The sequence below is a fragment of the Pristiophorus japonicus genome, chromosome 12 (assembly GCF_044704955.1).
Source record: "Pristiophorus japonicus isolate sPriJap1 chromosome 12, sPriJap1.hap1, whole genome shotgun sequence".
Lineage (NCBI taxonomy): Eukaryota > Metazoa > Chordata > Chondrichthyes > Pristiophoridae > Pristiophorus > Pristiophorus japonicus.
The window spans coordinates 168,867,216-168,890,777 of NC_091988.1; the positions used below are offsets into that span (position 1 = coordinate 168,867,216).

General features: G+C 44.4%; 1 protein-coding gene across 1 annotated transcript in view; it reads right to left on the bottom strand.

The window, feature by feature from the left end:
- LOC139277543 (collagen alpha-1(XIV) chain-like) overlaps positions 1-23,562 on the bottom strand; it is a 216,192-nt gene that overhangs the window by 57,301 nt on the left and 135,329 nt on the right. The window contains exons 26-28 of the mRNA XM_070896129.1: positions 4,776-4,915; positions 3,896-4,019; positions 2,055-2,198 (exon numbers count right to left, since the gene is read on the bottom strand). Of these exons, the coding sequence (XP_070752230.1) occupies positions 2,055-2,198; positions 3,896-4,019; positions 4,776-4,915 (408 nt within the window). The remainder of the gene's footprint in view (positions 1-2,054; positions 2,199-3,895; positions 4,020-4,775; positions 4,916-23,562) is intronic.

A 23,562-nucleotide genomic window follows, 5' to 3' on the forward strand; every position in this document is an offset into this window, starting at 1 on the left:
TGGTATATAAAGGGAGGTCTCAGGCAAGTGCAGCACTGGAGAGCTGGAATTAAAGGTGCAATTCCTGAGTGACCTTGACTTCAGCATGTGTCTCGTGTAAGTCAGTACATTAGAGTCAGGACTTAACAGTCACATTTAGCAAACAAGATATAAATACTGTTAATACTTTTTACACAAACTCTGATATTCCTTATATACAAGTTTTGCATCTAATGTGCAACTATCTCACTCCAGATGGCAAACTTTTTATCAAAGCAAAACAATGTTTAATCATGAAGATAAAGAAAGCCAGACATTAACCTGGAGCCTGAAATGTGCAAGCTGCCAACCGCTGCCCTTGGAAGGACCTCTGTAGTTTACAAGTATCAACATTGACTTGGATTTGTCTATTTACATCATATTCCCACTTGAGCAGTGGCCTTAAAGGGACAGGATGGCTTAACAGCTAAATATCCAAACTGTGTGCCAGATTCCAGAAGACATGAACAACGTCACAGGAGATCCACTAGCACACTATGAGTTCACATTGGCTGAGGCATGGATGAATAATAATTCTTCAATAAAATGTCAAATGCAAGAGGGCATTCTTCGAGCAGCAGGTCGAGGGATCTCATTGTTACTGTGGTGGTGGTTTGAGATTGTGAAAGAAATCTAGTACAGTGCCACGGTAATGATGTCACCTTCTCTTCTCCTGTCTTCCAAACTTTTTTATACACAACTAAGCTAACATGACATAACCACTGATCCTCTTTTACTTTCTTTAACAATATGCACCTATAATAGCCCTTCATTTATCATACAGTTTTAATCTGAAAATATTCTATGCATTAATAATGATTTATTTAGTAACAGTTTCTCTCATTGGGCCCAAGTTTCCACCCTCTGGAAAAACGGCACATCTCGATAAGGTGTGGCGACTTTCTGGAAGAAAAAGGGCAGCAAAAACTTACCTTGTGATTCTCCGGTCTTCTCGGGACGTCTTCGTGCTCGGCGTGGTGCAGCACGAGGGGTCGGGGGCGGAGCCAGGTCCCAGCGCTGAAAACAGTGCCGGGACCTCTGCACATGCGCGCTGGAGTGTGCGCGCATGTTCAGTAGCTCCTCGCCCCCGAGGCTGCACGGGGGGGGGGCCCGACCCTAGCCCTGGCTGAATGGGCTCACAGGGTGAAGATCGGACTGGACCTCCCTCCCGTTCAGCTGCCTCCCCCGCCCCGCCACCCCCCCATCCCCGCACTCCCTCCTGTTCAGCCTTCCCCCCCCCGCCTCCCTCCCCCCTCATCTCCCCACCACCACCCTTTTCCCCCCCCCCCACCCCAGCCGCCGTCGTCGTTGGGGCCCGCCCGGCATCTCGCTGGGGGCGGGCCCCGCCCGAAGTGTCGGCGGCGGCCCAGCCCGTTCAGCCTCTCCCTCCCTTCCCCCCTCCTCTCCCCACCTCCCTCCCTCCTCTCTCTCCCTCCCTCTCCTCTCTCTCCCTCCCTCTCCCTCACCCCCTCCCCCCCTTCTCTCCCTCGCCCCCCCCTCCCCTCGCTGTCAGAAACAGAGACACTGACAGAGACAGAGAGAGAGACACTGGGTGGGGATTGGGGGGGGGGGGGTGGATAGGGGCCATCCCAGCACGCTGTTGGAGGTCTCCCAGTGCTGCAGTAGTTGAGTAGAAATAATGTTTTATTTATTGATTGATTTTTATTTTTTTATATTTTATTTTTAAATTTTTTTTTTTGATTGATTTATTGGTTGATTTATTGATTTATTTATCATTTATTATTGATGATGGCTCTTTATTTGTAAAAGTGAAGTGTTTAATGTTTGTAAACTCCACCACCCGCTCCCCGCCCCGCCTAAACTTGCAAAACAGGCGTAAGTGGCTGGACACGCCCCCTTTTGGAAAAAAAAGTGTTAAAAAATGAAACTATTCTAACTGACTAGAACTGGACCAAACTAAATGCCGAGAATTGCAATTTCTAAGATGCCCCATTCTAAGCTAGCTGCCCCCAAAAAATAGAAGCAACTCAGGCCGAAACTTGAGCCCATAGAGTAGTAGTTGCCGAGAGAATCACCTTTCAATGCCAATTGTTGTGCAGTTTGGCTTATCTCACCAAGTACAGGCCCACGAGTGATTATGATCAAAATTTTGTGAACACCTCTCCTTCGCACTGTTTCTTCTTTGGAAAACATATCATTAGATATTACGCCATCCTTGCCTATAAGACAAAATTGAACAGCTTGTGATCAAGAAGTCCTATATTAATAACCATCTAACTAACAACTACATGAATATAAGCATAGATTTCCCATAGGGGACTGTCTAATTTTGGGTGGCTAATCAATGGGATATGTGGCGGAGATCCATTACCCCTGATCTCGGCCCACTTTGCCCCATGTGCAATTTCCTATAGATGTGGAGTGCCAACATAGGGAGTCCCCATCTCAAACAGATGAGTACTTTATTTAAATATTAATTTGCAGATGGGAGCATCCTGCACACCATTTCCTGATGTTCTGGCATGCAATATGTTAGATGTAAACAGACATCCAGCGTTGCTAGGTAATGTTAAGTATAGGGAAGGTAAGCATATTTCAACCATTTCTCATTTTTTTCTCTTCTTTTCCTGTTGAACAAATGTCACTTTAACAGTGCATGCAGATAATGCTATTTCCAAAGAAAGCTGGGACAACATATCCAATGGCACCACTATGGTACATGATTGTCTAACTAACCTTTATGTTAGATGCTTCCTCAGATGTACTCCAGTGACAGTATGTCATGATTTCAACCAGAATACATGAAAGAAGGCATGCCAAGGTGATCAGCAGCAGCATAACCTGACTGCATATGCATGCCAAGATTTCACCAACCATATTGTGCAGATACTGCACAGAAATGTCTTTACAGAATCAAAGCCGCCAGAAAGCCAGACGCAGACCAGTATCATCTGCTACAACGACACCTTAGAATTTAAGTTAAGCCAATTAAAAGCGAGTGTTGGAAAAACATCTTTACCCAAAGCTTTGTGAGAATGTGGAACACATTGCCTCAGAAGGCCACAGATGCAAAGTCAAGGGAGATCGATACTTACTTGGGAAATAAGGGTATTAAGAGATAATGGAGGAAAGGTAGTAAATTGGGATTAAAGAGATAGAGCTGCTCTGATTAGCAACATTTTCTACCAGTTTCTATGTTTCCAACTGAAGTATGGAGAAAAATAAACTACTTTGCTTATAAAAACACGCTGGAGGCTAGACCATAACCTGTTAATGATATTTACCTCACATACACATTTCACATTGTGCAAATGACAGTGTGCATTGTAATAAAACCACACACAGCAAAATTTATTATTTATATATATAAAAATGACTCCATTAATCGTGCATGCTTGATACAATACTCATTTTTTCTTTAAAAATACTGGTACATGGTGGAAGGGGTGGAGAATGGGCCACGTTTGTGCTCCTGAATGAGTAAGTGCTTGTGATTGTGGAGACAAATTTAGCCCGGTCACTTAACAGAACATGTAATGAATATAGAAGTTGCTGGATCATCAAAATAAACCCACCTATTTTTTTATTAAGTGGAAGCAGATTCAATAATAACTTTCAAGAATTGGATAAATATTTGAAAAGGAAAAATTTTGAGGGCTATTGGGAAAGAGCATGGGAGTGAGACGAATTGGATCGGTTTTTCAAAGAGCCGGCACAGGCAAGATAGGTCGAATGGCCTCCTTCTGTGCTGTGTCATTCTATGATTCTATGATTCTGAATAAAAGATAAAAGTTTCGAGATTGTAGAGGATTGACTTTCAAACAAAATGTTGTAATTCAGTGTTTAACGTAAAACAGGAACTTAGACGATTACAAGTTAGAGGCCCACGATCATGACCTGTCTGCAGTGCCTGTACCTGTGTCAGAGTCAGCTCCTCTGTAAGGTGTGTCATAGATTGCTCCCAGTAATCTCTCTTTATTTTCAAAGGTGCCATACTGAATTTCATTTCTCATGTGACCACTAAACTGATTCACTGAGACCTGTGAAAAATAAATCAGCATATTAAAAAAACATATTTTCCATTAATCATTTTCAGTACAGAAAGATGGACACGTGATTTTGAAAAACAATTATTAATGCAGTTTAATTACTTTTTATTTAAACAGGGAAAGTACAAGCTAACAATTTGCTGTTTTATGATGAGCTGTAGAAGAGTTTTCATACAAGTCCTTTATACAGAAAAGGTGATCAAGTGTCAGCTGTGGCTCAGTGGGTAGCACCCTCGCCTCTGCGTCAGAAGGTTATGGGTTCAATTCGCACTCCAGGGACTTGAGCACAAATATCTAGGCTGACACGCCAGTGCAGAGCTGAGGGAACACTGCACTGTCGGAGGTGCCATCTTTCAGATGAGACGTTAAACCGAGGCCCTGTCTGCTCTCTCAAGTGGACGTAAAAGATCTCATGGCCACTATTTCGAAGAAGAGCAGGAGCGTTATCCCCGGTGTCCTGGCCAATATTTATTCCTCAATCAACATAACAAAAACAGATTTTCTGGTTGTTATCCCATTGCTGTTTGTGGGAGTTGCTGTGTGCAAATTGGCTGCTGCGTTTCCCACATTATAACAGTGACTACACTCCAAAAGTACTTAATTGGCTGTAAAGTGCTTTGAGCCATCTGGTGGTTGTGAAAGGCACTATATAAATGTAAGTCTTTCTTTCTTTCTAATTTCTGAGAAGCTCATGACCAGAATCGCAAAAGAAATCAGAAAATATTACATCCAGACATCAAACATTACCTGTATTCCTTGTGGGCCGATTTTGTCAAAAACACTAACACTGTCATACAGAAAGGCAATGAGCTTTTTGAAGTTTATTCCTCCTACATTCCTGGATCCATCGATTATGAAGTTTAAATCTGCTGTGATATCACGGCAAGCTAATGAAGAAAGGGAGGAGGATTGTTTTTAATCACACAACTTCATCAAACTAAGCTGCAAACTATTCACAAAACTAAAGGCTTAAAACTTTATTCTGTTAACCTAGAACAGGCAGGTTAAAATCAATAGGGATTGCTGACTTGGATTTAGAATGAAGATTCTGATGATAGCTTATGTGGCCAATTAACAGAACCACTGGCTATAATTTGTTTTCAAAAGACACATTTAAAATGTCACTAGAAATACCAAGCTGAAGGATTCTTTATGGATATGTTCATGTCACTACAGAGGTAACCTTACAACCACAAGACTCAATTAGTGTCTTTAAATCACTAACAGTATTATTTAGAAACATAGAAAATAGGTGCAGGAGTAGGCCATTCGGCCCTTCGAGCCTGCACCGCCATTCAATGAGTTCATGGCTGAACATGCAACTTCAGTACCCCATTCCTGCTTTCTCGCCACACCCCTTGATCCCCCTAGTAGTAAGGACTACATCTAACTCCTTTTTGAATATATTTAGTGAATTGGCCTCAACAACTTTCTGTGGTAGAGAATTCCACAGGTTCACCACTCTCTGGGTGAAGAAGTTTCTCCTCATCTCGGTCCTAAATGGTTTACCCCTTATCCTTAAACTGTGACCCCTGGTTCTGGACTTCCCCAACAATGGGAACATTCTTCCTGCATCTAACCTGTCTAAACCCATCAGAATTTTAAACGTTTCTATGAGATCCCCTCTCATTCTTCTGAACTCCAGTGAATACAAGCCCAGTTGATCGAGTCTTTCTTGATATGTCAGTCCCGCCATCCCGGGAATCAGTCTGGTGAACCTTCGCTGCACTCCCTCAATAGCAAGAATGTCCTTCCTCAAGTTAGGAGACCAAAACTGTACACAATACTCCAGGTGTGGCCTCACCAAGGCCCTGTACAACTGTAGCAACACCTCCCTGCCCCTGTACTCAAATCCCCTCGCTATGAAGGCCAACATGCCATTTGCTTTCTTAACCGCCTGCTGTACCTGCATGCCAACCTTCAATGACTGATGTACCATGACACCCAGGTCTCGTTGCACCTCCCCTTTTCCTAATCTGTCACCATTCAGATAATAGTCTGTCTCTCTGTTTTTACCACCAAAGTGGATAACCTCACATTTATCCACATTATACTTCATCTGCCATGCATTTGCACACTCGCCTAACCTATCCAAGTCACTTTGCAGCCTCATAGCATCCTCCTCGCAGCTCACACTGCCACCCAACTTAGTGTCATCCGCAAATTTGGAGATACTACATTTAATCCCCTCGTCTAAATCATTAATGTACAATGTAAACAGCTGGGGCCCCAGCACAGAACCTTGCGGTACCCCACTAGTCACTGCCTGCCATTCTGAAAAGTACCCATTTACTCCTACTCTTTGCTTCCTGTCTGCCAACCAGTTCTCAATCCATGTCAGCACACTACCCCCAATCCCATGTGCTTTAACTTTGCACATTAATCTCTTGTGTGGGACCGTGTCGAAAGCCTTCTGAAAGTCCAAATACACCACATCAACTGGTTCTCCCTTGTCCACTCTACTGGAAACATCCTCAAAAAATTCCAGAAGATTTGTCAAGCATGATTTCCCTTTCACAAATCCATGCTGACTTGGACCTATCATGTCACCTCTTTCCAAATGCGCTGCTATGACATCCTTAATAACTGATTCCATCATTTTACCCACTACCGATGTCAGGCTGACCGGTCTATAATTCCCTGTTTTCTCTCTCCCTCCTTTTTTAAAAAGTGGGGTTACATTGGCTACCCTCCACTCCATAGGAACTGATCCAGAGTCTATGGAATGTTGGAAAATGACTGTCAATGCATCCGCTATTTCCAAGGCCACCTCCTTAAGTACTCTGGGATGGAGTCCATCAGGCCCTGGGGATTTATCGGCCTTCAATCCCATCAATTTCCCCAACACAATTTCCCGACTAATAAGGATTTCCCTCAGTTCCTCCTTCTTACTAGATCCTCTGACCCCTTTTATATCCGGAAGGTTGTTTGTGTCCTCCTTAGTGAATACCGAACCAAAGTACTTGTTCAATTGGTCTGCCATTTCTTTGTTCCCCGTTATGACTTCCCCTGATTCTGACTGCAGAGGACCTACATTTGTCTTCACTAACCTTTTTCTCTTTACATATCTATAGAAGCTTTTGCAGTCCGTCTTGATGTTCCCTGCAAGCTTCCTCTCGTACTCTATTTTCCCTGCCCTAATCAAACCCTTTGTCCGCCTTTGCTGAGTTCTAAATTTCTCCCAGTCTCCGGGTTCGCTGCTATTTCTGGCCAATTTGTATGCCACTTCCTTGGTTTTAATACTATCCCTGATTTCCCTTGATAGCCATGGTTGAGCCACCTTCCCTTTTTTATTTTTATGCCAGTCAGGGATGTACAATTGTTGTAGTTCATCCATGCGATCTCTAAATGTCTGCCATTGCCCATCCACAGTCAACCCCTTAAGTATCATTCGCCAATCTATCCTAGTCAATTCACGCCTCATACCTTCAAAGTTACCCTTCTTTAAGTTCTGGACCATGGTCTCTGAATTAACTGTTTCATTCTCCATCCTAATGTAGAATTCTACCATATTATGGTCACTCTTTCCCAAGGGGCCTCGCACAACAAGATTGCTAATTAATCCTCTCTCATTACACAACACCCAGTCTAAGATGGCCTCCCCCCTAGTTGGTTCCTCGACATATTGGTCTAGAAAACCATCCCTTATGCACTCCAAGAAATCCTCCTCCACCGTATTGCTTCCAGTTTGGTTAGCCCAATCTATATGCATATTAAAGTCACCCATGATAACTGCTGCACCTTTATTGCATGCACCCCTAATTTCCTGTTTGATGCCCTCCCCAACATCACTACTACTGTTTGGAGGTCTGTATACAACTCCCACTAACGTTTTTGCGCTTTGGTGTTCTGCAGCTCTACCCATATAGATTCCACATCATCCAAGCTAATGTCCTTCCTAACTATTGCATTAATCTCCTCTTTAACCAGCAATGCTACCCCACTTCCTTTTCCTTTTATTCTATCCTTCCTGAATGTTGAATACCCATGGATGTTGAGTTCCCAGCCCTGATCATCCTGGAGCCACCTCTCTGTAATGCCAATCACATCATATCTGTTAAGATCTATTTGCACAGTGAATTCATCCACCTTATTACGGATACTCCTTGCATTAAGACACAAAGCCTTCTGGCTTGTTTTTTTAACACCCTTTGTCCTTTTAGAATTATGATGTAGTGTGGCCCTTTTTGTTTCTTGCCTTTGTTTACTCGGCCTTCCACTATTGCTTTTTACCTTACTACCATCTGTTTCTGACTCCATATTTCTTCGCCCTATCTCGCTGCATAGGTTCCCATCCCCCTGCCATATTAGTTTAAACACTCCTGAACTGCATTAGCAAATATTACCCCGAGGACATCAATTCCTGTCCTGCCCAAGTGCAGACCGTCCCTTTTGTACAGTTCCCACTTCCCCCAGAACTGGTTCCAATGTCCCAGGAATTTGAATCCCTCCCTCTTGCACCACTGCTCAAGCCACATATTTATTCTAACTATCCTGCTCCCTCTACTCTTATTTTTATAATGACATAGTTATAGCTTATCTATTGTAAAAACAAAAGGCCTGATTTTAATCCTGCAAAAATGGGATAGGCTGGTGATTAAAATTGTGAATGGGAGCTTCCCGCAGTGTTCCCGATGAGTTTGGGCCTGCTACCATGTTAACACCACCAATTCCAGTCACGGGGATGGCACCCGCTGAAGGCAGGTAGGGGCCACATCAGTACTTCAATTTTAAGGTGCGATGATGTAATTCTGACTCCGACATGATGTCACAGCTGATCGCGGCCACGGGCTCAATGCTGAAGCTGCCAGTGAAACCTAGCGACAGGCAGGATTGTGGTCAGAAGAGCCACGGTAAGTTGGATTTTTTTTTTAAATACGGAAAGTGCAGGAAATACCCAACACTTTTGCCAGCTCCCACTCATTACCCTCCCCCCATGCCCTCCCAACCACTTTCCCCCTACCTTCCCCCAGGACCTACCTGAGGGCTGCTGCTGGCGACTTAATGGCCCAAATTCAAATCCGCTCCACCAACACCCAGCAAGCATCTCAAATAAGAGAGGCCCGAAGCCCAATTTCGGGTATGCCTCGGGCCTGCCCATTCCAGCAGAGGGATTGCAGGCGCAGATCATTTTCTAGGCAGCTGTTTCTATATACTCTGTCCCATCCCTTCAGGACAAAGGGTGTTAAAAAAACAAGCCTGAAGGCTTTGTGTCTTAATGCAAGGAGTATCGACAATAAGGTGGATGAATTAACTGTGCAAATAGATGTTAACAAATATGATGTGATTGGGATTACGGAGACGTGGCTCCAGGATGATCAGGGCTGGGAACTCAACATCCAGGGGTATTCAACATTCAGCGAGGATAGAATAAAAGGAAAAGGAGGTGGGGTAGCATTGCTGGTTAAAGAGGAGATTAATGCAATAGTTAGGAAAGACATTAGCTTGGAATCTATCTGGGTAGAGCTGCAGAACACCAAAGGGCAAAAAACGTTAGTGGGAGTTGTGTACAGACCTCCAAACAGTAGTAGTGATGTTGGGGAGGGCATCAAACAGGAAATTAGGGGTGCATGCAATAAAGGTACAGCAGTTATAATGGGTGACTTTAATATGCACATAGATTGGGCTAGCCAAACTGGAAGCAATACGGTGGAGGAGGATTTCCTGGAGTGCATAAGGGATGGTTTCTAGACCAATATGTCGAGGAACCAACTAGGGGGGAGGCCATCTTAGACTGGGTGTTGTATAATGAGAGAGGATTAATTAGCAATCTCATTGTGCGAGGCCCCTTGGGGAAGAGTGACCATAATATGGTGGAATTCTGCATTAGGATGGAGAATGAAACAGTTAATTCAGAGACCATGGTCCAGAACTTAAAGAAGGGTAACTTTGAAGGTATGAGGCGTGAATTGGCTAGGATAGATTGGCGAATGATATTTAAGGGGTTGACTGTGGATGGGCAATGGCAGACATTTAGAGACCGCATGGATGAACTACAACAATTGTACATTCCTGTCTGGCGTAAAAATAAAAAAGGGAAGGTGGCTCAACTGTGGCTATCTAGGGAAATCAGGGAAAGTATTAAAGCCAAGGAAGTGGCATACAAATTGGCCAGAAATAGCAGCGAACCCGGGGACTGGGAGAAATTTAGAACTCAGCAGAGGAGGACAAAGGGTTTGATTAGGGCAGGGAAAATGGAGTACGAGAAGAAGCTTGCAGGGAACATTAAGGCAGATTGCAAAAGTTTCTATAGGTATGTAAAGAGAAAAAGGTTAGTAAAGACAAACGTAGGTCCCCTGCAGTCAGAATCAGGGGAAGTCATAACGGGGAACAAAGAAATGGCAGACCAATTGAACAAGTACTTTGGTTCGGTATTCACTAATGAGGACACAAACAACCTTCCGGATATAAAAGGGGTCAGAGGGTCTAGTAAGGAGGAGGAACTGAAGGAAATCTTTATTAGTCGGGAAATTGTGTTGGGGAAATTGATGGGATTGAAGGCCGATAAATCCCCAGGGCCTGATGGACTCCATCCCAGAGTACTTAAGGAGGTGGCCTTGGAAATAGCGGATGCATTGACAGTCATTTTCCAACATTCCATAGACTCTGGATCAGTTCCTATCGAGTGGAGTGTAGCCAATGTAACCCCACTTTTTAAAAAAGGAGGGAGAGAGAAAACAGGGAATTATAGACCGGTCAGCCTGACCTCAGTAGTGGGTAAAATGATGGAATCAATTATTAAGGATGTCATAGCAGCGCATTTGGAAAATGGTGACATGATAGGTCCAAGTCAGCATGGATTTGTGAAAGGGAAATCATGCTTGACAAATCTTCTGGAATTTGTTGAGGATGTTTCCAGTAAAGTCGACAAAGGAGAACCAGTTGATGTGGTATATTTGGACTTTCAGAAGGCTTTCGACACGGTCCCACACAAGAGATTAATGTGCAAAGTTAGAGCACATGGGATTGGGGGTAGTGTGCTGACGTGGATTGAGAACTGGTTGTCAGACAGGAAGCAAAGAGTAGGAGTAAATGGGTACTTTTCAGAATGGCAGGCAGTGACTAGTGGGGTACCGCAAGGTTCTGTGCTGGGGCCCCAGCTGTTTACAGTGTACATTAATGATTTAGACGAGGGGATTAAATGTAGTATCTCCAAATTTGCGGATGACACTAAGTTGGGTGGCAGTGTGAGCTGCGAGGAGGATGCTATGAGGCTGCAGAGCGACTTGGATAGGTTAGGTGAGTGGGCAAATGCATGGCAGATGAAGTATAATGTGGATAAATGTGAGGTTATCCACTTTGGTGGTAAAAACAGAGAGACAGACTATTATCTGAATGGTGACAGATTAGAAAAAGGGGAGGTGCAACGAGACCTGGGTGTCATGGTACATCAGTCATTGAAGGTTGGCATGCAGGTACAGCAGGCGGTTAAGAAAGCAAATGGCATGTTGGCCTTCATAGCAAGGGGATTTGAGTACAGGGGCAGGGAAGTGTTGCTACAGTTGTACAGGGCCTTGGTGAGGCCACACCTGGAGTATTGTGTACAGTTTTGGTCTCCTAACTTGAGGAAGGACATTCTTGCTATTGAGGGAGTGCAGCGAAGGTTCACCAGACTGATTCCCGGGATGGTGGGACTGACCTCTCAAGAAAGACTGGATCAACTGGGCTTGTATTCACTGGAGTTCAGAAGAATGAGAGGGGACCTCGTAGAAACATTTAAAATTCTGACGGGTTTAGACAGGTTAGATGCAGGAAGAATGTTCCCAATGTTGGGGAAGTCCAGAACCAGGGGTCACAGTCTAAGGATAAGTGGTAAGGCATTTAGGACCAAGATGAGGAGAAACTTCTTCACCCAGAGAGTGGTGAACCTGTGGAATTCTCTACCACAGAAAGTAGTTGAGGCCAATTCACTAAATATATTCAAAAGGGAGTTAGATGAAGTCCTTACTACTCGGGGGATCAAGGTGTATGGCAAGAAAGCAGGAAGGGGGTACTGAAGTTTCATGTTCAGCCATGAACTCATTGAATGGCGGTGCGGGCTGGAGGGGCTGAATGGCCTACTCCTGCACCTATTTTCTATGTTTCTATGTTAATCTTGAACACCTTTATCAAATCACCTCGTAATATCCTCTGTTCTAACGAAAACAACCCCAATTTTTCAAATTCAGTTCCTGCATTAACTAGTATTCCAAGTTTAATTTCCAGCATTAAATTACCAGTGACTAATGCATTCCTTCTATATTAATGAACTATAATAACAGCAATGCCATCATTTTTAGATGAAAAATTACCATGGAGAGTTTTCGCAGTGCTGACTTCATATAAACAGTTATATCCTGTTTAAACCAAGTTTTCCCAAAATAAATGTTGGCCTGTTGGCCACCTGATTTCACTCCCCTCCTCCTCCCTGGCAAACAGATGCAACACAAAGCAAAGCAACACTCGTTGATTGTAAACTTATAGAAGGAAAAGTTAGAAGCAGGAGCCCGGACACGGGGAGGAAAACTGAAAATTTGAAACCAACAGTGGGGGAAACTGCAGAAAGACATCAAACACAAAGTGACACAAAAGGATATGTGGAGGAAACACAAAGCGGGTAACAGAGAAAAAGAAATACAGCAAACGGTGGAGGGGTTTAATTACACAGAATAGAAAATCCAAAACTGTGGTAAACAAATGGAACATCTGGAAAACAACAGAAATGAAAATACTTAAAAAGTAGCTCACATAGAGAGTGAACAACACTTGGAATGGAATTCTGGGCAGATTGATGGAAGTGAAAACCCTGGAATCATTTAAGAAACAAAAGAAGACTACAACAGGGGACTTGAAGATCTTTCGATACAAGAATTAACAATCCTCATCAGTAATAATTTTGTGATTTTGGGAAGACAAACAGGAATTCCCTGCACATAACAAGCATGACTAATCATGGTTGTTGGTCGTTACTCATTGCATTGCAAAATTATAACCATATTTTAGTTGTAATAATCTGGTTATGACCATTTTTCAACATGCCCTAAAAGGTCTCTATGTATCAGTACCAAAGTCACTTTTGAATCTAACACCTTCTGCCTCTCAAAACTGCCCATTTATAGCAAGTACATAGAAATATGACTACTACCTGCCAAGTCCATTCCTTCCCTCCTGTGGCTGCTTCACATTCCTGTCCAATAATTTCTTCCTTGAACTTACCTTGGCTTTTGCATGGATACTTGTGTGGACAAATTAAGACAGATAAAATTAATTGAGGTACCCGAGTGGTGGCTGCACCCTGGTGGGAACCAGCCAACTTGCTGAGTGACGGCTGATAACCTAATTGATCAGGAGTATGCTGACCTTCCACAACACTGTTAATACTCAGCAATCTGTATTGAGATTTGTTGGGGTGTTATTGTTGACCTATGTGGGAAATGGTGAGACTGTAATACAGTGGAACTCATGTTATCCTGCCTAATGTCGGAAGTCCATCTCTATTGGATAATGCAACTTGGTGGACAATCAAGAGTCCCTGAGGGTAAAATTGTGTATCGTACTACTTGGGGGTGGAAACCTTCGCGAGGCATGACATTCTGCACCTGGCCCAGGAGTCCCGCCCTGCACCCAAAATTGGGGTTACCGTCCCCGAGAGGAAGTAGAGCGCAATGTCGGGCACTCCACTTTCTCTCGGGGCCGGCTCTGGGGCGCTATCCGCGTGCAAGTCATAGCGCTATATAGCCTCTCCACATAACGCTGACTCGATCACAGGGCCCTCCCCTTCTGTTAAAGGGGGAGGACACGCTGCGAGCTCTGCATGGGTTTCAGGTGCCTCCACTAGGCCAATGGGAAAGCAGGGTGCCGTGGGCTGCACCATTTCGGCACGGACCCCGTGAAAAATCACACGGAGACCAGACCAGTAAATCGGAGGACAACACAAAATGGCGGCGCGCACCTCCCCAGGAAATTTTGCCCGTGGCCCAATTTGTGCCACAGGGCAAAAATGGGGCAGTGCGCATGGCGGTGACATCATCGCCAGAGGCGCAGCAGCTCGGGGCTGTTACCGGCAGGAGCGGGGCATTACCGGTTTTGCACCTCCGCTAACTCTCGCGCAATTTCACAGGAGCCGGTAGCGCCCCCTCCCCTCCCCAGATGAGAAATGGTTTGCGCCCCATTAGCGCCCCCCCAGAGGCGCTGGTGGCAGTCGCAAATCGTGCGAATTTCTCCCTATTGCGAATTATTCACTGCTTCAGATAATCATTTTATTGAAGAATATACATAGATTTTCAAATTCAACATTAATTTACAGCATTCAGTTACATTGGAAGTCAGGAAGACATCAAACAAAATCAATCAATCCTCAGCATTGCTTCAGTGTGTGTGACGCTGACGAGGAAGATTAACACCACAGGGTAGATTGAGACAGTTTCCAGAGACAAGTGCAGCAGTAGCGATAACCCAACTAGAATTAATGGCTTTAATACAAATTAGATGGAAATCCTTGACAGACTAAAAGGGCTCAAAACAAATAATACTGTAGGGATGCTTGGTATTTATCTCAAGTATTAAGGCAGATAAGGCAGGCGATGTCTGAAGCATTGAAGGTCATTACGAGAGAGTTAAACATGGAGGAGATACCAATAGTTTGGAGACAGGCTGATATGGTGCCCATTCTCAAAAGAGGCAAAAAAGTAGTTTTATTTCAACCTGTATAAAATAATGGAATCAACTACAGAAGTAAACTTGAGGATTATCTCTACAATAACAGAAGCTAAACATGGATTCAGACAGGTATACCCTGATTTATTAGAACCAATGACATTCCAAGTGGACTGTGGAAAGCCCTACAATGTGATGCACCTCCAATTCCAAAAAGCATTTGACATGAAAGGCTAAAAGTTAAGCTCAAAGTTGTGGGGATTCAGGATAAATCTGGGGAATGGATAAGAAGTCATCTGCAGGGTAGAAAACAGTCAGTACTCATCAGAGTGTTTGTGTAAAGGGAGGAGGAGTGTGAAGAAATGCTAAGTGGGGTGCCCCAAGGGTCAGCACCGGATCAGCAACGACTTGGATTCAGAAACTCTACAAATTGCTCAGATTTGCAGATGATACCAAACAAGGAGGGGCAGTAGAGGAGGAAATACAAAAAAAGTTGCACAAAAAATGTAAGTGGATCAACCACGCAACATTCCTCCAACACCTCTCATCTGGTGTCCAGCTCCGCGTGTCTATCCTCATTTAGTTCCTCTCCTACCTATCTGAATCTAGCGAGAGCATCTAAAACAGTGCTTTATCTTCCCTCCACCATTAGTAACTTTGGAGTTCCCAAGGATCTATCCTTGCTCTCACCCATTCTTCATCTACACCTGCCCCTCAATGATGTCACCAGGTGTAAAGTACTGCATATAGGAAGGAAAAATGGACAACATACATACTCTGCAAATGGTGTCAAAACAGCTAAATATTCGGTTGAAAGAGATAAGAACATAAGAAATAGGAGCAGGAGTAGGCCATTTGACCCCTCGAGCCTGCTCCACCATTTAACAAGATCATGGCTGATCTGATCATGGACTCAGCTCCACTTCCCTGCCCATTCCCCATAACCCTTTATTCCCTTATCGCTCAAAGATCTGTCAATCTCCACCTTGAAATATATTCAATGACCCAGCCTCCACAGCTCCCTGGGGCAGAGAATTCCATAGATTTACAACTCTCCGAGAGAAGAAGTTCCTCGTTATCTCAGTTTTAAATGGGCGGCCTATTATTCTGAGACTATGTCCCCTAGTTTTAGATCCATGGCATATTCAGCATGTCCAACCTCTATAGAACACTGATCAACAAGCAAATAGAATATCGGACAATTGGTAAAACAGAGCAGGATAGGCCTGACAAATTCATGCCCAAACTGTATGGTGCTGTGGTCAATTGATAGCTTGAGTACTATAGCCGGTCTGGTGAGCAGAGCACCAAGGAAATATTCAAACACTGTAGTTAGTTCACAAGGCAGATCCTTAGAGGAGGCAGGCAGCAATAAAGACTGCAGAAACTTGGGCTCTTCGACCCCAAATGGAGGCAAATGATCTTATTCAAAAATAAATCAGTGAACTATATGGAAATGGTAGAGCCAGACAATTACTTCAACTAATGTGTAGGCCAAAGGGAGACAGGAACGGGACTGATGTCAGGAAGGTCTTCTTCACACAATTGAAAATTGGCTCTGAGTGATCCAGTGCCAGCAAAATCCCCTTCAATTATTTAAGCAACAATTGAATGACCACAATTTGGGGCATTGTAGGGTCTTTCTGAATGGCCTTCCTCATCGATTTACACCTTAATCTTTATCTGCTAGAGTGTCAGAATAGCAGGGTCTATTGTATTTCATCAATCAATCAACAGGATACTTAAATCAAGGTGGGAAAAGGTTTCTGTAAAATGATGTCATGTCTCAGAGTTTGCTGCTGTTTTTAATTACCGGTAACCCAAGGGTTTATGGAACAGCAACATCAGCATAGCAGTTTCAAAGATACTAGCTCCTTAATGTTCTGTGATTAATTTCTATTGATTATGTAAAATTAACTGATTCACTGCAAATACACAACTATTATTTCAGAAAAAGGAATCATATCGGGGATGGGGGTATTGTCCTGTGAGGAGATATTGAATAGACTAGGCCTATATTCTCTCGAGTTTAGAAGAATGAGAGGTGATCACATTGAAACATACAAAATTCTTACAGAGCTTGACAGGGTGATTGCAGGGAGGATGTTTCCCCGGCTGGGGAGTCTAGTACCGGGGATTAGTCTCAGAATAAGAGGTCGGCCATTTAAGACTGAGATGAGGAGAAATTTCTTCACTCATAGGGTTGTGAACCTCTGGGATTCTCTATCCCAGAGGGCTGTGGATGCTAAGTCTTTGAGTTTATTCATGACAGAGAGCGATAGGTTTTTGGATATTAAGGGAATCAACGGCTATGGGGATAATGCAAGAAAGTGGAGTTGAGGTAGATGATCAACCATGATCTTATTGAATGGCGGAGCAGGCTCAAGGGCCCGAATGGCCTATTCCTGCTCCTAATTCTTATGTTCTGATATGGTAAACTTCTAAATTAATCAAATCACGGTATCTAAAGAGCAGCAGCGCCGCCTTGTGGTCGTAGAATGAAAGGCACGTTTCAACACATCTTTAACCCTACAATCACGGGTAGATTAACTTGATCTGCAGTTGTTAAACTGGAAATGAACAGTTTCTATCACAGCATCTAATTTGGAAAGTATAGTTTTGAACCTGAGCGGCATGTTGAACATCTGCCCCACTTTTGCCAAATCACAAATACATTGGGGAGTTTACATTGCTGGCAGACTAATTTAATGTGATTAAACTGATCACATGTTTCATAGAAACATAGAAACAGTACCTCAGTACCCCTTTCCTGCTTTCTCTCCATACCCCTTGATCCCTTTAGCCGTAAGGGCCATATCTAACTCCCTCTTGAATATATCCAATGAACTGGCATCAACAACTCTCTGCGGTAGGGAATTCCACAGGTTAACAACTCTCTGAGTGAAGAAGTTTCTCCTCATCTCGGTCCTAAATGGCTTACCCCTTATCCTTAGACTGTGACCCCTGGTTCTGGACTTCCCCAACATCGGGAACATTCTTCCTGCATCTAACCTGTCCAGTCCCGTCAGAATTTTATATGTTTCTATGAGATCCCCTCTCATTCTTCTAAACGCCAGTGAATACAGGCTCAGTCGATCCAGTCTCTCCTCATATGTCAGTCCTGCCATCCCAGGAATCAGTCTGGTGAACCTTCGCTGCTCTCCCTCAACAGCAAGAACGTCCTTCCTCAGATTATGAGACCAAAACTGAACACGATATTCCAGGTGAGGCCTCACCAAGCCCTTTACAACTGCAGTAAGACCTCCCTGCTCCTATACGCAAATCCCCTAGCTATGAAGGCCAACATGCCATTTCCCTTCTTCACCGCCTGCTGTACCAACATGCCAACTTTCAATGACTGATGTACCATGATACCCAGGTCTCTTTGCACCTCCCCTTTTCCTAATCTGCCGCTATTCAGATAATATTCTGCCTTCATGCTTTTGCCATCAAAGTAGATAACCTCACATTTATCCACATTATACTGCATCTGCCATGCATTTGCCCACTCACCTAACCTGTCCAAGTCACCCTGCAGTCTCTTAGCATCCTCCTCACAGCTCACACTGCCACCCAGCTTAGTGTCATCTGCAAACTTGGAGATATTACACTCAATTCCTTCATCTAAATCATTAATGTATATTGTAAATAGCTGGGGTCCCAGCACTGAGCCCTGCGGCATCCCACTAGTCACTGCCTGCCATTCTGAAAAGGACCCATTTATCCTGACTCTTTGCTTCCTGTCTGCCAATCAGTTCTCTATCCATGTCAATACATTATCCCTAATACCATGTGCTTTAATGTTGCACAGCAATCTCTTGTGTGGGACCTTGTCAAAAGCCTTTTGAATATCCAACTACACCACATCCACTGATTCTCCCTTGTCCACTCTACAAGTTACATCTTCAAAAAATTCGAGAAGATTTGTCAAGTATGATTTCCCTTTCATAAGTCCATGCTGACTTGGACAGATCCTGTCACTGCTTTCCAAATGCGCTGCTATTTCATCTTTAATAATTGATTCCAACATTTACCCCACTACTGATGTCAGGCTAACCGGTCTATAATTCCCTGTTTTCTCTCTCCCTCCTTTTTAAAAAAGTGGTGTTACATTAGCTACCCTCCAGTCCATAGGAACTGATCCAGAGTCGATAGACTGTTGGAAAATGATCACCAATGCATCCACTATTTCTAGGGCCATTTCCTTAAGTACTCTGGGATGCAGACTATCAGGCTCTGGGGATTTATCGGCCTTCAATCCCATCAATTTTCCAAACACAATTTTCTGACTAATAAGGATTTCCTTCAGTTCCTCCTTCTCGATAGACCCTCGGTCCCCTAGGTTATTTGTGTCTTCCTTCATGAAGACAGAACCAAAGTATTTGTTCAATAGGTCTGCCATTTCTTTGTTCCCCATTATAAATTCACCTGATTCTGACTGCAAGGGACCTACGTTTGTCTTCACTAATCTTTTTCTCTTCACATATCTGTAGAAGCTTTGCAGTCAGTTTTTATGTTCCCAGCAAGCTTCCTCTCATACTCTATTTTTCCCCTCCTAATTAAACCCTTTGTCCTCCGCTGCTGAATTCTAAATTTCTCACAGTCCTCAGGTTTGCTGCTTTTTCTGGCCAATTTATATGCCTCTTCCTTGGATTTAACACTTTGTTAACCACTGTTGAGCCACCTTCCCCGTTTTACTTTTACTCCACATAGGGATGTACAATTTGTTGATTAACGTGATCTTTAAATGTTTGCCATTGCCTATCCACCGTCAACCCTTTAAGTATCATTCACCAGTCTATTCTAGCCAATTCACGTCTCATACCATCGAAGTTACCTTTCCTTAAGTTCAGGACCCTAGTCTCTGAATTAACTGTGTCACTCTCCATCTTAATAAAGAATTCTACCATATTATGGTCACGCTTCCCCAAGGGGCCTCGCACATCAAGATTGCTAATGAGTCCTTTCTCATTACACATCACCCAGTCTAGGATGGAGAGTTCCTCAACATATTGGTCTAGAAAACCATCCGTAATACACTCCAGGAAATCCTCCTCCACTGCATTGCTACCAGTTTGGTTAGCCCAATCTATATGTAGATTAAAGTCGCCATGATAACTGCTGTACCTTTATTGCGCACATCCCTAATTTCTTGTTTGATGCTATCCCCAACCTCACTACTACTGTTTGGTGGTCTGTACACAACTCCCACTACCGTTTTCTGTCTTTTGGTATTCCACAGCTCTACCCATACAGATTCCACATCATCCAAGCTAATGTCCTTCTTTACTATTGCGTTAATTTCCTCTTTAACCAGCAATGCTACCCCAACTCCTTTTCCTTTCTGTCTATCCTTCCTGAATGTTGAATACCCCTGGATGTTGAGTTCCCAGTCTTGGTCACCCTGGAGCCATGTCTCTGTAATCCCAACTATACCATATTCGTTAATAGCTGCCTGCCTTTAAAAGCAGAATGACCAGCAACACTATGAGCTGTGGTTGATGTAACCATTTTATTAGCTACTGGTTTAACTGTAAATTAATTTTAATTTCTAAATAATGAGCCATAATCTGCTGTGCCAATTCACGTTAAGGTTTTTTAACATATTTTGCGTGGCAAGTTGCTGAAAGTGTGAGCTGATAACACTGCAGCAAGTGAAACAGGGAATCTAGGAACTGAGTGAACAGGAAAGCAACTGTGTATCTCCTTAACCAAGCAGATCGAAGGATTGTGAAGTTAACAGTGCAAGGACTAAGAAGGAAGGGTAAATTAGAGTGGGTGACTTCAATGTGAGAAATAAAGGGAGGAATAGATTATGAGCGAGAAAAAAGAGACAGAAAGAAAAAGTAAACAAATTATTTTAAATTTGACATTTAAAAAAAATCTTCAACAGCAATTTAAACGAGAAGGAATGAGACTCTACACTTGTAATGGTTAATTTTCAGTACCAGAGAGGTTAACAGGCAGCAATTAACACTTATTACGCCATTCAAAGGGTACTTAGAGCGTCATCGACAAGACTTACCTTTCAGTGGCAAATTTAGTTTGTGTAAAGTCCTGACCCTGCAGTACAGACTTACACGAGGCACATCTTGAAGTCAAGGTCACTCAGGACCTGCACCTTTATTTCACAGCTCTGGAATGCCTCACTTGCCTGAGACCTGCCTTCATATACCTGTGTGGGACAGGTGTGCAGTGTCTCCTGCAAGTGCACCCCTGGTGGTAAGGTATGCTTGTAGTTACAGGTCATCTCTAGTCACAGTCATGTATAGCATGGTAAGATACAGTTATATACAGTGGTGTGAGATACATGACATCACCCTCCCCCAAGGTCTTATTGTCTTTATAGATTCAGTCTCTCAGGTGGTCTACGATCTTGCGTGGAGCGTCTTAGTTGTGGTTCAGTTGTTTGCCTTGGTGCCTGTTTTTCTTTCGGTGTGATTGCTGGTATCTCGCCTGGGCTGCCTGTTGAGACTGCCCTTTCCTCAGGTTGTTCCCTCTGTCTGTCCACCAGGTGTGGTGTGAGTTCCACATTGTAGTCTGCCTCTGGTTCTGCAGTGTTGTTGGTGAATCTACTTTTTACTTGGTCTACATGCCTCCAGCAGGTTTGGCCATTGTCCATTTGTACAACCAGTAGCCTGTTTCCTTCCTTGCCTGTTACTGTCCCCTGCAAGCCATTTGGGACCCCTGCCATAGTTTAGCACAAACACTTTGTCCCCGATCTCATTCCACCTCCCCCTCGAATTTCGGTCATGGTACTCAGTTAGCTTTCGGCGCTTTGCCTCAACAATTTCATGCATGTCTGGGAGGATTAATGAGAGCCTGGTCTTTAAGGTCCGTTTCATCAATAGTTGCGCGGGGGGAACGCCAGTCAACGAATGCGGACAAGATCTGTATGCCAGCAGCAGTCGCGACAGGCAGCTCTGCAGCATGGGACCTTGGATTTTAAGCATGCCTTGTTTAATGAATTGCACTGCTCGCTCCGCCTGGCCATTGGAGGCCAGCTTGAACGGTGCCGTCTTAACGTGATTTATGCCGTGGTCAACTATAAAATCTTGGAATTCTACGCTGGTGAAGCACGGACCATTATCACTGACCAATATGTCAGGAATTCCGTGCGTTGCAAACATGGTTCTAAGGCTCTCCACAGTGGTGGAGGTGGTGCTCGAGTTTAAAATGGTGCATTCGATCCACTTTGAGAATGCATCGACGACTACGAGGAACATTTTGCCCATGAATGGGCCCGCATAGTCTATGTGCACCCCCGACCACGGTTTGGTGGACCAGGGCCTCAGGGGGGCCTCCCTGGGGGCATTGCTGAGTTGGGCACAAATGGTGCACCGTCAGACGCAGAGCTCCAAGTCCGCGTCAATGCCAGGCCACCAGACGTGGGATCTGGCTATGACCTTCATGAGAACGATCCCCGGGTGCTCGCGGTGGAGCTCCCAGGACAAACGCCTCTCTGCCTCGCAAAGGCATGACTACTCGGCTGCCACATCAGGCAGTCTGTCTGTAGTGATAGTTCATGCATGCGCCTATGGAAAGGTTTGATTTCCTCGGGGCAGGCATCACGAGCCTCTGCCCAGTCACCAGTTAAAACACATCTTTTGACAAAGGATAAGGTGGGGTCGCTGGTCGTCCAGGCTCTGATTTGGCGAGCCGTCATGAGCGAACCTGTGGACTCAAAGGCATTGATTGCCATGACCATCTCACAGTCCTGTTCGTCGGACCCTTCCGTGGTCGCCAGGGGTAGCCTGCTAAGCGCGTCGGCACAGTTCTCTGTGCCTGCTCTGTGCCTTATTGTGTAGTCGTAAGACGCCAGCATGAGTGCCCACCATTGAATGCGCGCCGAGGCGTTGGCGTTTATTACCTTGCTCTCGGATAGCAGGGACGTGAGGGGTCTGTGGTCGGTTTCTAACGCGAACTTGGCCCCGAAAAGGTATTGGTGCATCTTTTGACACCATACACGCACGCGAGCGCCTCCTTCTCAACCATACCGTACCCGCGCTCCGCCCGCAAAAGTGACCTGGAGGCATAAGCAATGGGTTGTAATTTACCCGCACCATTGACATACTGTAAAACGCACCCGACCTCGTACGCTGACACACCACATGTAAGAACTAGCTTTTTACCTGGGTCAAAAAAAGTTAAAACACTGTTGGAACGTAGAAGGTTGCATGCCTTATTGAAGGCGCGTTCTTGAGCGTCCCCCCAAAACCAATCGCACCCCTTTCTGTGTAGCACGTAGAGAGGCTCCAACAGCATGCTCAAGTTCTGCATAAAGTTCCCAAAGTAATTGAGTAGCCCGAGAAAGGCGCGCAGTTCCGAGACATTCCGGGGCCTGGGTGCCAGGCGAATCGCTTCGGTTTTGGATTCTGTTGGGCGGATTCCATCAGCGGCAATCTTTCTGCCCAAAAGTTCAACCTCAGGCGCGAGAAACAGACACTTGGATTTCTTAACTCTTAGGCCTACCCGATCCAATCGTTTTAGTACTTCCTCCAAATTGCGGAGATGGGAGTCGGTGTCCCTGCCTGTGATGAGTATGTCGTCTTGAAACACAACCGTTCCCGGGATGGACTTGAGCAGACTTGCGCTGTTGCGCTGGAATATAGCAGCTGCCGACCTGATGCCGAATGGGCATTGATTGTACATGAAAAGGCCTCGATGTGTGTTGATGGTGGTGAGTAGCTTAGACTCTTCGCTCAGTTCTTGCGTCATATACGTAGATGTGAGATCTAGTTTCGAGAAAAGTTTTCCTCCAGCCAATGTGGCAAATAGGTCCTCCGCTCTGGGCAGCGGGTATTGGTCCTGTTGAGAGACTCTGTTTATGGTAGACTTGTAATCCCCACAGATTCGTACGGATCCATCAGGCTTCATGACGGGGACGATGGGATTTGCC